At 41.1% G+C, this 15169-nt stretch overlaps 1 protein-coding gene across 1 annotated transcript; it reads right to left on the bottom strand.

The window, feature by feature from the left end:
• Positions 1–1502: 1502 nt before the first annotated feature.
• Positions 1503–12151, bottom strand: TMEM222 (transmembrane protein 222). The gene is made up of 6 exons (XM_026702524.2): positions 11927–12151; positions 8722–8806; positions 8094–8125; positions 5915–6011; positions 5654–5784; positions 1503–1731 (listed from the first exon to the last, which is right to left on the bottom strand). Exons 1-6 carry the CDS (start codon positions 12073–12075, stop codon positions 1644–1646), a joined length of 582 nt encoding a protein of 193 aa, XP_026558309.1. The 5' UTR covers positions 12076–12151; the 3' UTR covers positions 1503–1643.
• Positions 12152–15169: the final 3018 nt, after the last annotated feature.

Here is a 15169-nt window from a genome sequence, read left to right as displayed (position 1 = left end):
CAGGTCTGGGAAAAGCTTAGGTTTCCTGGAGCTTTTTTTCTTTTTGGCAAGTCACGGTGAGAGCGGGGGGAAGAAAAAAAATAAAAAGGAAAAAAAAAAGTTGACTAATGTGTGCGTTATTAATTCAGTCTATTATTTCCATAAGAACTAGAATCCCTACTGGGACGTAAGCGAAATAGCCCAGGAATAGCTTGATGGAACACCACAAGGTCTCACTTTGATGTAAGACCTTTGATCTCTAATCAGCCTACAGCTTATGGATCAGTTTTTCTACAGCTGCCATCATTCACGCTTGAAATGGCTGAATGCAACGAAGACCCCCAAGACCTGCTAAGCCACAGGTGCCTCTCTTGTACACAGCACGCATCTTTGGCACTGCAGCGGGAACAAAAGGAGGAAGGCTAGCAAGGGAGCAAGAAGGAGGGAAATGAAAGGAGGGAACGGCGGGTTGGGGCTTTGTGTTTTGTTTTTTTAGGTCACCTTCGGTTAAAAAGAAGAGGGTGTGCTCCCCCCCCCCCCTTTTTTTCCCACACAACAGGCAAGGAAGGCCATAATCCCAAATTAAATTAAAAATTCATCTGAGCAGCTATTTGCTCTTCCGATACCTGGCCACAGCAGGGAAAAAGCTGAGCCCTAAAGGAATGATTCATGTTTCCTACCAGCAGACATGACGCACGTATGGCTTCTCGCATCCAACCCTCGCTATAAAAGATGAATCGCTTTTAATGGCCGCGGGTTACGTTTCTAGTGACTTCTAAGGCACAGTATCCATAGATGAAGAACCCAGGTAGAGGGAGGGCTTTGGAAATTCTATAAGTCTATCAAAGGAATGAGGAAGTCTTACCAGGATTCTCGAGCCCAGCTCCTCAAAGACAGCAGCTTACATTCTTTAGCGGGTCTGTGACAAGGGGCAGTTTATAAGCTGACAAGAAAGTAACGAAGACCCATTGGGATCAACTGCCTTTCGAAGGCTGGTTCCTGTGAGACGAGACTTAAGACACATACAAACAAAGAGACAGACTTTCTGTGTGGTGGGTAAGAGGAAAATAACATTCGTCCTTAGTTAAACTCCTGTCTGCAGCAGAAGAAACTTAAAATTAACCTCCTCTCACGCAAAGCCCTGCATTCTGCCATTTTGAGGCCACCATAATCACTGGAAATCCCGTCATTCAGTGCAAACAAATATTACCCTATCCCAGGGTGGTGGCCACAGATAGCCACTTTTCATTTAGTGCCCATTAATCACCCCCCGGGGGGGGAAGATCAGAGAAAGTTACACCCTCCTTAAGACACCTCACCCAAGGTTAACGACACCCTCCGTTCATTGTCTTATCGACCCATACCCTATTTGGGATTTCCACGTGGGAACCTTTGGTCACAACCCCAAAACGTTCCGAGGCAAGTCGGTTGAAAGAAACCATCCTCATCGAAGCAAAGAATCCCAGGGGATAACAGCGGAGTTGTTATTACAAAATACAAAAGGAGTTCTTTTTCCCTTTTTTTTTTTCCTTTAGGGCTTCCACACCATGCAGCTCTCCGTGCCTTCCTGGGTTGAAAAACCAGGGATTCCACCGCTTGACTTCAAAGGGGACAAGGGGAGGGAGAGTGGGTGGGTGGGCGGGCGGACACACCAATGCCGTCCATCACCGCAAGTGAAGAGTCAAGATGACGATCAGGATAATCCCCAAAAAGAGGAAGAAGGGAAGCCAAGTCTTCACAAAGCCTCCTATGCTGTAGAAGAGAGAGAAAAAAGAGATTTCAGCCCATAACTCACTGAAGTGCAGCCACAGAGGACCAGGGATAGAAAGAGAAGGCAGCTGGCTGAGAATAAGCAGAACAGAGCAAAGGAAAGGAAAGGGACATATTAAGTCAGGGTGTCCAACCTTGGCAACTTTGAGAGCTTGCAGATCTCAATTCCCATAACTGGCAGAAGAATTCTGGGAGCTGAAGTCCACAAGTCTTAAAGTTGTCACGGTTGGACACCCCTGCATTAGGTCTATATCTCTTTCGGCAACCAAACCTAAGCACTATCTAACTGAATAATCCTGGTGGAGCCCTGTTTCTACCAACTTTTCTATCTCTGCCAAGTTTCATTTGCTAACTCTTTGGAAGAAATGCTGGCAAAGAACCATTCACACTCATGGTCCATAAGTAATAACAATTAATCCTTCATTCGTCTACTTTAACTGGCATATAGATAGTATAAAGTACGTGGCATGTTAAGAGCTGTAACCGCACAGATGCACAATCTGGGTGACGTACAGTAGATTTCCAAGGGTTTTTTTGACTCCCTGTTATTTTATAATCAAATGATATTCTGCCATCTGTCAATTTCACTGATAAAATTATGAATATTTCAACAAAGTGGAAATGGACCTTTCAAAGAAATAAGTATGCAATGTCTTTTTCACTCTGATATTTGATATAAGCTCCCAGAATGCTTTTTTTAAAAAATTATATTCTAGCTAGAGGAGTTGAGAATTTTATTAAGACAATGATTACTACTTTACAAGCCTGACAGTTGTCATCACTGCATTTTTGACAGGACTGTACTCTTTCACAGACTGTTTAGTAGCACAATGTAAAGCTATGTAATACTATTTAATACACGAACAGTATTAAATTAAATATTAATATTAAATAATAGTTATAATTTCTGGAATGATAACTATCTGGGTCAACAAGTCAATGGGTTGAGAAATGCTATTTTGTGAAAAGAGACTTATTTCTTCCTTCTATTGGCACCATTTTCTACATCATAATGAGCTAGCACAATGCATCTACAAACACTTAGGCCAGACACTGAAATAGCTTTCAGCAACCTGAGAATTTCAGCTCTTAAAAAACAGTGAAGTTACTAGCCCTTAAGGTTACTGACATAACAGTGTAAACCAGGGGTCTCCAACCTTGGCCGCTTAAAGACTTGTGGACTTCAACTCCCAGAGTTCTTGAAGTCCACAAGTCTTAAAATGGCCAAGGTTGAAGAACACCCTGGTGTAAGCAATGTCAGAAGACAAAAAATGTCAATTGCACTTGGTTTTGTGTAGCCTTCTGTCTTTCCACATTACTATAAGAATAAATTATGCAAATAGAGAAGCATTAGAGGCTTTTTAAAAAAAAAACATGCAGAAGTTCCTACTGGACTGTGTCTGCTAATCCTATACGTATAGCAGTACAAGAATAGGCATTCAATACAAGGACTTGCAACCTTGGGGTTGTACAAATAATTTGCAATGGGGAAAAGAATTCTACACCACAAGCATCAATGGATCTAAACTAAAGCATCTAGGCACAAGGGAAGCAAAAATGATCTGCATATTACATACATGAGATGTTTAAGGAAAACCCAACCCTTGATTAAAATGTTCTCTCTCTCTTTTTCTCAAAGACCACAAAAGCAACGGAGTTTTCTACTCACCTTACATACTTTCCATACAGCAAGGAGCAAAAACAAAGTTTGATCATATTCCAGGAAGTACTGTTGTCGTATCGCATGAGGTTTAAGGCTAGAGCTACGTGAGAATGGCAATTGTCACAACAGAGGTTATGCTATGAGAGAGAGAGAAAAATGGACAATTGAAGGTATTTCTACTTCAAATATCTTCTCTAGGCATAAACAGTGCTGGGAAAGAGAAGAGGTCCACAAACTTAAACTGAAAACTGCACTTTACTCACCATTCGGTGCTTATATTCCTCAGAGGCATCATTTACAGCGGTATCCCAAGCATTGGGGCCACAGGAATAGACTTTGTTGGGATCCAGCTTCCAGTATCTGACAGAAGGAGAAAAGGGCGAATCAAAATTATTTCCCCACTTTCATCAAATGGAACACACTCACCTTTCAAAAAGTTACTAAAGTATTGTTGTGTCAGACTTGGACAGTGAGGAGGTTGGGGAGGAACATGGGCCAGTCCTGGAGTCTGGGGAAGGCTCTGACAAGTGTTCTGTGTCAGAGGCAGGGATGGGGCCAGGCCTGTCCGACCGTTATCAGCTGCCTTCTGAGTCGGAGATCAGTGGGGCAGAAGAACAGCTGGAGCCTGTTTTCCCAGTGTGCGCATGCACAGAGCTGCCAGGAGAAGGGAACAGTTAAGGAACAAGGGTCGACTCGGGAGTAAGGGCACAGGTGGACTGTGAATGGCCCCACCCATAGGGAATAAAGAGGAGCGAAAGGGGAGTGGTGTTTGCAGGAGACGATTAGTTCAATTCATTAGGGTGAAGATCTGTTCCAGACTTCTTGCCAAGTAATTGCTGCTACAGTGTGGCGTTTGGAAGATATCAGCCTGGCAACTCTCCAAGCCTGATAAAGGTCTGTAGTTGTGAAATCTCATGAAAGACTGTTTGCTGGGACTTTGCTGGAGAGGAATTCACTTTAACCTAAATAAAAGGGGTTTTATCAGGACGAGGAGTTGGCTTCATGATCTTGGGAAGCCTAGGTCAGAAGTATTCAAATAACACAATTCCAAATACAGGTAGTCCTCAGCTTACAACCATTTGTTTAGTGACCATTCAAAGATACAACAGCACTGAGAAAAGGGACTTACGAGTGGCTTTCACCGTTACAACCGTTGCAGCCTCCCCATGGTCATGGGATCGAAGTTTGGACACTTAGCTACTGGCATGTACCGATGACGTTTGCGGTCACCTTCTGACAAGCAAAGTTCAATGGGGAAGCTGGATTCACTTAGCCATAGGGTTACTAATTTAACTGCAGTGATTCACTTAACAACTATGGCAAGAAAGGTCATAAAATGACATTTTTGCTCCTTAACATGCTCTACCTGGTATATGCATTTTTTGTTTTGCTGCATTATCTTCGCTGTATCATACATTGCTTTTTTCCCCTTCAGTAATAGCCAGAGACTGAGAATGAAAAACAAAGCACTGCAACATACAGACTCACATTTCTTAAGACAGCAACTGACAAAAATTTAAACTACTAAATTACAGTTTAGGAGGATGTCAGACATACACTGAGTAAACTAAACATGAAAAAGCTGTATATAATAGCAGAACAAACACTATGATATTTATATTGGTTGTCTGAAACAGTATCCTTCAATTGCTTTTACCATTTTAAATCACAGAGCCTGGTTGTTAGAGGCAACCCCTTAAAGATTGTTTTTAATCTAATAGGTTCCCTAGAACCCAAATCCCCTAGAAGCAAACTCAAGATTATTTCAGAGTTTATGCGCACAGAATGCTACTGTTCATTTCTTCTTCTTTTGTGACAATTTATGGTACTTTAAAATCTGCATTGTTTTGGTCCACACAAAAGAGTGGATGCAAGCAGGCAGGCAGGGCTAATACAAGAGAAGAGCCAACATTTGGATAGACAGAAGAGACACTTGAGATCACGAAGTACAGGTAACCACAGAAGCTCAGATGATTGTGAATACAAAGAGGTTTAATGCTATGCTGCCTTACTGGTGTACACTCCAACAGCCAACTGTAATCTGGTTATTTTTGTCTTCCTAACTGGAATATTTTAGTTTCATTTAGTTTTACTGTCATTGAAAGCATCTAGGCACAAGGGAAGCAAAAATGACCTGCATATTACATACATGAGATGTTTAAGGAAAACCCAACCCTTGATTAAAATGTTCTCTCTCTCTTTTACTCAAAGACCACAAAAGCAACGGGGTTTCCTACTCACCTTACATACTTTCCATACAGCAAGGAGCAAAAACAAAGTTTGATCATATTCCAGGACGTACTGTTGTCGTATCGCATGAGGTTTAAGGCTAGAGCTACATGAGAATGGCAATTGTCACAACAGAGGTTATGCTATGAGAGAGAGAGAGAGAAAAATGGACAATTGAAGGTATTTCTACTTCAAATATCTTCTCTAGGCATAAACAGTGCTGGGAAAGAGAAGAGGTCCACAAACTTAAACTGAAAACTGCACTTTACTCACCATTCGGTGCTTATATTCCTCAGAGGCATCATTTACAGCGGTATCCCAAGCATTGGGGCCACAGGAATAGACTTTGTTGGGATCCAGCTTCCAGTATCTGACAGAAGGAGAAAAGGGCGAATCAAAATTATTTCCCCACTTTCATCAAATGGAACACCCTCACCTTTCAAAAAGTTACTAAAGTATTGTTGTGTCAGACTTGGACAGTGAGGAGGTTGGGGAGGAACATGGGCCAGTCTTGAAGTCTGGGGAAGGCTCTGACAAGTGTTCTGTGTCAGAGGCAGGAATGGGGCCAGGCCTGTCTGACCGTTATCAGCTGCCTTCTGAGTCGGAGATCAGTGGGGCAGAAGAACAGCTGGAGCCTGTTTTCCCAGTGTGCGCATGCACAGAGCTGCCAGGAGAAGGGAACAGTTAAGGAACAAGGGTCGACTCGGGAGTAAGGGCACAGGTGGACTGTGAATGGCCCCACCCATAGGGAATAAAGAGGAGCGAAAGGGGAGTGGTGTTTGCAGGAGACGATTAGTTCAATTCATTAGGGTGAAGATCTGTTCCTGACTTCTTGCCGGGTAATTGCTGCTACAGTGTGGCGTTTGGAAGATATCAGCCTGGCAACTCTCCAAGCCTGATAAAGGTCTGTAGTTGTGAAATCTCATGAAAGACTGTTTGCTGGGACTTTGCTGGAGAGGAATTCACTTTAACCTAAATAAAAGGGGTTTTATCAGGACGAGGAGTTGGCTTCATGATCTTGGGAAGCCTAGGTCAGAAGTATTCAAATAACACAATTCCAAATACAGGTAGTCCTCAGCTTACAACCATTTGTTTAGTGACCATTCAAAGATACAACAGCACTGAGAAAAGGGACTTACGAGTGGCTTTCACCGTTACAACCGTTGCAGCCTCCCCATGGTCATGGGATCGAAGTTTGGACACTTAGCTACTGGCATGTACCGATGACGTTTGCGATCACCTTTGGTGACCTTCTGACAAGCAAAGTTCAATGGGGAAGCTGGATTCACTTAGCCATAGGGTTACTAATTTAACTGCAGTGATTCACTTAACAACTATGGCAAGAAAGGTCATAAAATGACATTTTTGCTCCTTAACATGCTCTACCTGGTATATGCATTTTTTGTTTTGCTGCATTATCTTCGCTGTATTATACATTGCTTTTTTCCCCTTCAGTAATAGCCAGAGACTGAGAATGAAAAACAAAGCACTGCAACATACAGACTCACATTTCTTAAGACAGCAACTGACAAAAATTTAAACTACTAAATTACAGTTTAGGAGGATGTCAGACATACACTGAGTAAACTAAACATGAAAAAGCTGTATATAATAGCAGAACAAACACTATGATATTTATATTGGTTGTCTGAAACAGTATCCTTCAATTGCTTTTACCATTTTAAATCACAGAGCCTGGTTGTTAGAGGCAACCCCTTAAAGATTGTTTTTAATCTAATAGGTTCCCTAGAACCCAAATCCCCTAGAAGCAAACTCAAGATTATTTCAGAGTTTATGCGCACAGAATGCTACTGTTCATTTCTTCTTCTTTTGTGACAATTTATGGTACTTTAAAATCTGCATTGTTTTGGTCCACACAAAAGAGTGGATGCAAGCAGGCAGGCAGGGCTAATACAAGAGAAGAGCCAACATTTGGATAGACAGAAGAGACACTTGAGATCACGAAGTACAGGTAACCACAGAAGCTCAGATGATTGTGAATACAAAGAGGTTTAATGCTATGCTGCCTTACTGGTGTACACTCCAACAGCCAACTGTAATCTGGTTATTTTTGTCTTCCTAACTGGAATATTTTAGTTTCATTTAGTTTACTGTCATTGCACCTCGTACAACGAAATGAAATGCGATCTTCAATGTGCATTATAACTATAAAAATAAAACACAAACACACATCCTTTGCATTCTGTACAATTGAATTGAAACCTATTATTACATTAATATTGCACTATACAGTAGAATTCAGTATAGTTACTGCCCTGGGATAGAAGCTGTTTTTCAGCCTATTTGTCCTTGTTTTTATTATCCTATTATTTATTATTATTCTATTATTTATTATCCTATAACCTATTACAGATATATGGTATCTATTGTTCTGTTTCAGCCACAAAAATACATTTGCAAATTAAAATGTGAAGTGGGAAATAACACTTACTTCACAGGCTTTCCAAAAGCCATGTTGTCTTCCTAAAGATAGGGAAGAGAGAGGAAAAAAAGCACATTTCAGTTATAAAATCAACTGTACTTGTGATAAAATTATTCTGCTTATGTCTTCCAAAATTAGCTGCTGTACTGACTTTATATTGACCATGTATATCACACTAAGCTACTGTTTAACCATAGTTTACTGAATATACTATACTTGGTGGAATCATAAAGTTTAGTTTATCAACTGCAAGAGTTAAAACAATATGCAGTGTCAAAACTCAAACAAAAATTCCAAATCCCAATTTGTCTTGGTGCTGAGAAAAAAGACACAATTAACTTCTTTAACCTTCCCTGGGTGAGGACTTAAGATTCCTCCCTCTCTGGTGTCCTCCACAACTATCAGGTGAGAATGTTGAAGAGTTGTACTCCCATACATCCAGAGGTACTAAGCTGAAAATGGCTGAATTTAAATCTTTTGTAATTTATCATCTAGAACAGGGTATCTCAACCTTGGCAGCTTGAAGATCTGTGAACTTCAGGGTGCCAACTAGGGAATTCTGGGAGTTGAAGTCCACAACTCTTAAAACTTGTCAATGTTGGAAAACCTTGTTGTAGAGTAACAAACTTCTACTTACAGAGACATAGTAAGGCCCTGCAAAATCTCGGATGACGCCTGCAGAAGTGCAAATGCCCATGTGGCCAATGATTGGGAAGAGCCATCTGTAGAAAGAAGAAAAGCATCAATCCTCACATTGAAAAAAAAGCTATTTTCAGGAATCTGTAGAACCAGTTGTCCATGGTCACACTGGATAGAACCAAAAACAGACAAAAAAATCAAAAGAAGTTAAATATATTTCCTCTTAACCAAGAATGTATCCTTCTATCTGCAAAACTATACCTCAACTCCCTTGCAAATCCTGCTCTCATTTATATATATATATATATATATATATATATATATATATATATATATATATATATATATATATATATATATATATATATATATATATATATATATTATATATGTTCTTTGGTTTTCTCCCGCGTAAGATTCAAGTATCTAGGCAACGTTTCGATGAAGTCTCATTCATCATCTTCAGGCTTCTGTCTGCGGCTCTGTGCTTCTCAGAGAACTTCATCGAAACGTTGCCTAGATACTTCGAATCTTACGCGGGAGAAAACCCGAACAACCAAAGATCCACATACAAATACCCGCGAGAACCTCAGAAAACATATATATATATAATTTATTTATTTATTTTCTGTATAAATATATAAAAACACACATAAGAATAGGATACTATTAGAAGTATGCTTCAAATCCTGCCACCTTAGATGCATTTTCTCATTTTTGTAGCAACAGCAGCAGCTATGCAAAGGTTAATTTTGATCAAAAACGTAGCTCTGAGAGACTTTCTACGGTTTTCCAAATCTAAATTTAAGTCCTTAGTCAATTAGCCATGTGTGCGTGTGTGTGTGTGTGTGTGTGTGTGTGTGTGTTTATGTGTGTGTAAAAGAAGAACTGGATGGAAGAAAACAAATCCATCTTCTCAGGTCCAAGTTGGAGCTCACCACCACCATGCTAAAGTCTAAGTACCTGAGCCGATAGAAATGCTCATGGCACCTAAGACATTTACAGGTAGTCCTCCACTTACGACCGCAATTGAACCCAACATTTCTGTTGTTAATTGAAACATTTAAGTGAATTTTGCCTCATTTTACAAACTTTCTTGCCATAGTTGTTAAGTGATCTGACCCAAGCCCTGTTCCAAGCAAAAACCAGAGATAAAAGCAAAACCTTTTTAATGATTCTCTGTGAATTCTATTCATTCACAGTAAAAACGCTATTAAAACTAATTGTCCTGGATAAGAACAAGCCTTGCCAAGGTTGTGCAAGACTGACAAGAACAACTAGATAAAAATTGCAAGGAAATATTCAAAACCAAAAGTCTCCAAACACAAACCAGGATAGTCTGAACGTCCACAAGGCTTGAAGTGCAAGAACTTCTTTGCTTCCTGCAAAGAGTGCCACCTCTGAGGGTTGGCTTTTATCCCTTAAGGGAGGGGCCATCACCTTACAGCCTTACTCCCGAGTCGCCCATGCAGCTGCAGCTGCTCTTTCCTTCGAGCAGCCCTGCGTGCATGCGCACTGGGCACAGGCTCCTCGGGGTCCTCTTCATCCCTGCTGCAGCCTCCACAGTCTCCAAAGGCAGCATTCCACTCCCTGATGGTCCTGGCCCCATCCCTGCATCACACGCAGGCTCCTCATCTGAGTCCTCACTCTCCGAGACCTTAGCTGTCCGCACCTGCTGCCAGCAAACCACAACTTCAGTGAATCACTGCAGTTCTTAAGATAGTCACACACTTGTGAACCTGGCTTCTCCATTGACGTTTCTTATTAGTAGGTGATCACATGACCCCAGGACACTGCCATGGTCATAAAGACGAGTCAGCTGCCAAGTGTTATTGAATTTTGACCATGGGGATGCCGCAATAGTCATAAGCGTGAAAAGCAGTTATAAGTCACTTTTTTTCTGTGCCACTGTTAACTCTGGTCACTAAATGAACTGTCATATCGAGGACTGTGCTCTGTATAAGCTAAAGAGGAACAGGACAAGAAAATCCTACTGGTGATGTTACCTAGACTGGTCACGTTCAGAAACTAAACTGAAAACAAGCTTGGAGAGCAAACCACACTGCAGAAATGTTTAGTTTAGTTTAGTTTATTGTCATTGCACCTCGTACAACGAAATCAAACACCATCTTCAGTGCACATCATGACCATGGAAATAAACACAAACACACATCCTTCACATTCCACACAGTGAACCGAATACCCCTGACACCGCACCAACACTGCACTATATAGTATAATTCAAAAGAGCTACTGCCCTGGGATAGAAGCTGTTTTTCAGCCTATTTGTCCTTGTTTTTATTATTGTCCTATACCGTCTGCCAGATGGTAATAGTTCAAAAAAAAAAAAGGGTGCGCAGGATGAGATGGATCTTTGAGAATGTTTTGAACTTTCTTGAGGCAACAGGAGCTCTAAAGCTCTTCCAAAGAGGGGAAAGGGCAACCCATGATCTTCTGGACAATGACGTTCATCCTCTGGAGTGCTTTCCTATCTGCCATTGTGCAATTGGCAAACCAAACAGAGGTGCAGTAAGTTAAGATACTCTCTATGGTGCAGCGGTAGAAGATTACCAACAGTTTTGCATTCAGTTTTTTTTTTTCAGGTAGTATAATCTCTGCTGGGCCCTTTTGAGCAGGGCTGCAATGTGGGCACCCCCAGGTCAGGTCCTCTTTTAGAGTAACACCCAGAAACTTAAAACTGGCCCCTTGCTCCATTCGGTCTCCCCATTGATAAGCAAGGGCTGGATGTCTGATCTGTTCCTTCTATATAGTCCATTATAATCTCCTTGTTCTTATTGGTGTTGAGGACCAAGTTATGGTCTCCACACCACCAAAGCAACCGGTCCACCTCATCTCGGTAGGCAGACTCATCCCCCACCCCATGAGTCCCATCACACGTTCATGCTGCAACCGAAGCACCAACACGGGAGGTGGGCTTGAGCTCGGAAGAGCCTGGGCTTGCACAACCACACAACCAATTAAACACGCAAAACAACAGCAACCATGAGAGGAGCGGTCGAGATTTCCCCCACCTTGTTTACGAACCGGTTGGATGGGGGCGCGCGCGCGCGCGAGAGAGAGAGGAAGACCGCGCCGGGGTCTCCTGCAAAAAGCAGCCGGAACTGTCGACTCCCCGACCCATCGTCCCCAACCCCTGCTCGCCGTGGGATCCCCTCTTCAGCCCTGCGCTGCCCCAGACTCACGTGAGAACGGGGATGGGCGTCCACACGACGCAGTAAGGGAAGCGGCTGCGTTCCGGATCCAGCGCCGCCCCAAGGGACCCGCCGACCCCCACCGCCACAGCACCGTGGAACTGCTTCATCTTCCCCCCCGCGGCCTCCTCTTCCTCCATCACCGGTAGGAGGGGGGGGGGGGAGGAGGAGGTGCCCTAAATGACATCACTTCCTGGAGACGGGCATCTCGCTTCCGGACAAGGGCGGGGCGGGGACGGCGCGGCCTTTGAGCTGGGTGTCGGGGACGGGGGGGGCGGGTACTTCCCCCCCCTCCCAAAAGGCGGCTGGAGTTTGCTTTTTGCTTGAAGACGTTTCGCTTCTCATCCCAGAAGCTGCTTCAGTTCTGTTCTAAAGTTCGGGTGGCGGGGAGTGGGTGGATGGGTGGACGGGCAGACAGACACACAGACAACTGGATGGATGGATGGATGGATGGATAGATAGATAGATGATAGATAGATAGATAGATTCATAATATGTCTTGGAGCATGTCGACTCGTGAAAAATTTGGAGAACTGTGTTAAATATACTGTAAATGGATGTTCAATATTTTTTAAAGAAGTTGCAGATAACGATGGGAAAATGGACAGAAGTAGACAGTAACATTTGTGTACAATGGTGAAGAATTTTAGGAAAGGGAAAGGTGGAGGCTAAATATATTTTGCTATGACTTCTGAGAATCTGATTTTGTCAATAGTGGCCATAAAAAACCTCCTTTATTTCTGAAATAAAATTGAAATTGAAAACTTTGAGTTTTATTCAGTACTTCATTAAGTTTGACTTGGCTCAAAAGTCAGCACTGCTGGTTTGAACACCCGATCAGACTTTTAGCAGCAGGTTGAATGGATTTGAAAAAAATTGAAAGCTAATTTTTTAGATGGCAGTATTGCTTTTTCTAAATGATTATTTGTGTGTGAAATATTACTGTCTGAGAAATCATTGCACAGTATCAGAAATGAATTTATGTTGTTAACCATCATCACATGTCCTAAAATAGCTTTTTCCATAAATTTGTCCCATCATTTCTTTTTAGAGCATCCAAGTTTGGGATTATCTCTGCATCTTGTGAAACCTGTGCCAGGATTTATATAGGCCTTACACTTTGATTCTCAAAATCTGATGGCCTGATCTCACATCATAGTCTCATCACTGGAGTCCCGTTTGTGAATAATACTGAAGGAGGGACTGCTGTAAACTGGATATCAGGTTGAACAAGTAAATAATCCTTAATATGCTAATCTTTCAATCAGCAGAGCTGTCAGAACAATAGAATATGTATCCTGGTTATTACAATTCTGGCCCCTTGTATGGAGAGGATTAAACTGGTTCATGTTAATCCCATGCACTTCAGTAAAACTCTGGCAGGTCACAAACAATTTCCAGTATTATTTAAGTTTGACCCTTTGAAGTTACAACCGCACTGAAAAATTGTCTTGTGACTGTTTTTACACTTACAACCATTGTTGCATCCCCATGGTCCTGTGATCAAAATTCAGAGGCTCATATTTTTGATGATTGCAGTGTCCTGGGATCACATGATCACCTTTTGCAACTTCCTGACAAGCAAAATCAATGGGGAAGTCAAATTCAAATAACTGTGTTCCTTACTTAACAAGTGCAGTGATTCACTCAACAACTGTGGCAGGAAAGGTTGTGGAATGGGGCAAAACTCACTTAGCAACTGTCTCACTTAGGGACAGAAATGTTGGGCTCAATTATGGTCATAAGAACTACCTGTAACACATTTTTTTTAAAGTTTGTAATCAAGAGCATGCCTTGAGGAATCATTCATCCATGTATGTATAAACATTCAGAGTTAATGTCCACAAATCTTTGCTTAATGCAGCTGCAAAACACAGACAGTGACTTACAACAGGTCAAACTATCCAGCCATGTAAATCACATCTATTTGCTCTTGACTGATATCATCTTTCCAAGTGTAAAAAAAGCAGAGATCTTTTTGCACCACTTATGTCTATTCCTATTAAATAAAAGCAACACCCGACTAAAACTAGGATATTCTGCATGTGGTGCCTACATTCTGTCACTGGATGGAAGTCATGTTTTGGTATAGCTATGAAGATACACCCACTGTTTCCATCCTAAATAGCAAAAACTGTAACCCAAAATTTCTTGCATGTGGCACAAAACATTAAAGAGGCATTAAGAAAAAAAGCTAATCAGTTGTCTGTGTGTATAATGTCCACAGATGTTATTCTGCCAACACGTAGTACAATCCAGTAGTATCTCACCAATACTGGTTTTAATAAGTATTTTCATCAATACGACTGAGAGTACATTCTAGTATTTTTTATTATGGCTAGTATAATTTTAGTAATATCTCACTGCTATTACCCCTATTACTTCACAACAAAGCTATTTGTATACCCGGGCACTCTTAAATACAGGTCCTCTGGTTTGTTTGCCTTATTGAGAATTCAAGTAACATGAACAAAAGACAATCAACTTCCATTACACTATTTATAGATTTATGCACAAATACTGTATATATGCGTGTGTAAACACAAGCTAAAATTAGGCTGTAGGAAGTGGTGTTCTGTAAACACATAGAACTTTAAATGTGCTTAGAAACTACTTCAAAGTACTGTGGGAAGTAACAGAGTCAAGCAAGCAAGCAAGCTGTACACGATGACCAGCTTGATACTACATAGCCTTTAGCCCCTTTGAATCACGTTTGGTTATTCCTGATAATCTGATCAATAGAAGTTGAAGGTATGGGGTTTTTTTAATAAAAAAGGAAGTAATGTAAGGTACAAGAGCTAATTTATACTATGCTTTTAATGTATAATCACATTCAAATTCACATGTCTCAACTAGAGAGGACCCAATACCTAATTATTTATTTCTAAATGATACATTTAGAAACTTTAAAAAGCCAATAAAAGGAAGACTTAACTTTCATAAACCTGGAACTGTATAGTTTTTAAGACTTTAGTGGTGGTGACTGATATAAACTCTTCTTGGGCAAGGAATACAATCAACAATTAAATTCTCTATTTTTTATATAGCACAGTTGCAGCTTTTAAATGGACAAGTAGAAATGAGGAATAAGTAAAAAATAAACTTTAAGGTTTATTTTTGCCAAACTGGAAGATTGGCCTTTAGCTAACATATATATTAAATCACCAATAATCTTTATAAAAGGCACAGTAGATAATCACCAGGTCCAAACTGTCTCAAAAATAGAAAGACACC

The sequence above is a fragment of the Pseudonaja textilis genome, chromosome 10 (assembly GCF_049901715.1).
Source record: "Pseudonaja textilis isolate UNSWEBS1 chromosome 10, rPseTex1.2, whole genome shotgun sequence".
NCBI classification, from domain to species: domain Eukaryota; kingdom Metazoa; phylum Chordata; class Lepidosauria; order Squamata; family Elapidae; genus Pseudonaja; species Pseudonaja textilis.
Note: the sequence above shows the minus strand (reverse complement) of the source record. Positions and strands in the feature narration are given on the sequence as shown.

What these genes read in the sequence shown, in the direction of transcription:
- TMEM222 (XM_026702524.2), bottom strand. Translation starts at nt 12,075, where the DNA reads ATGGAGGAAGAGGAGGCCGCGGGGGGGAAGATGAAGCAGTTCCACGGT. An exon ending in ACGCCCATCCCCGTTCTCAC is followed by an intron (nt 8,807 to 11,926) that starts GTGAGTCTGGGG and finishes TTCTTTCTACAG; the next exon opens with ATGGCTCTTCCCAATCATTG. An exon ending in GCTTTTGGAAAGCCTGTGAA is followed by an intron (nt 6,012 to 8,093) that starts GTAAGTGTTATT and finishes TCCTTCTGTCAG; the next exon opens with ATACTGGAAGCTGGATCCCA.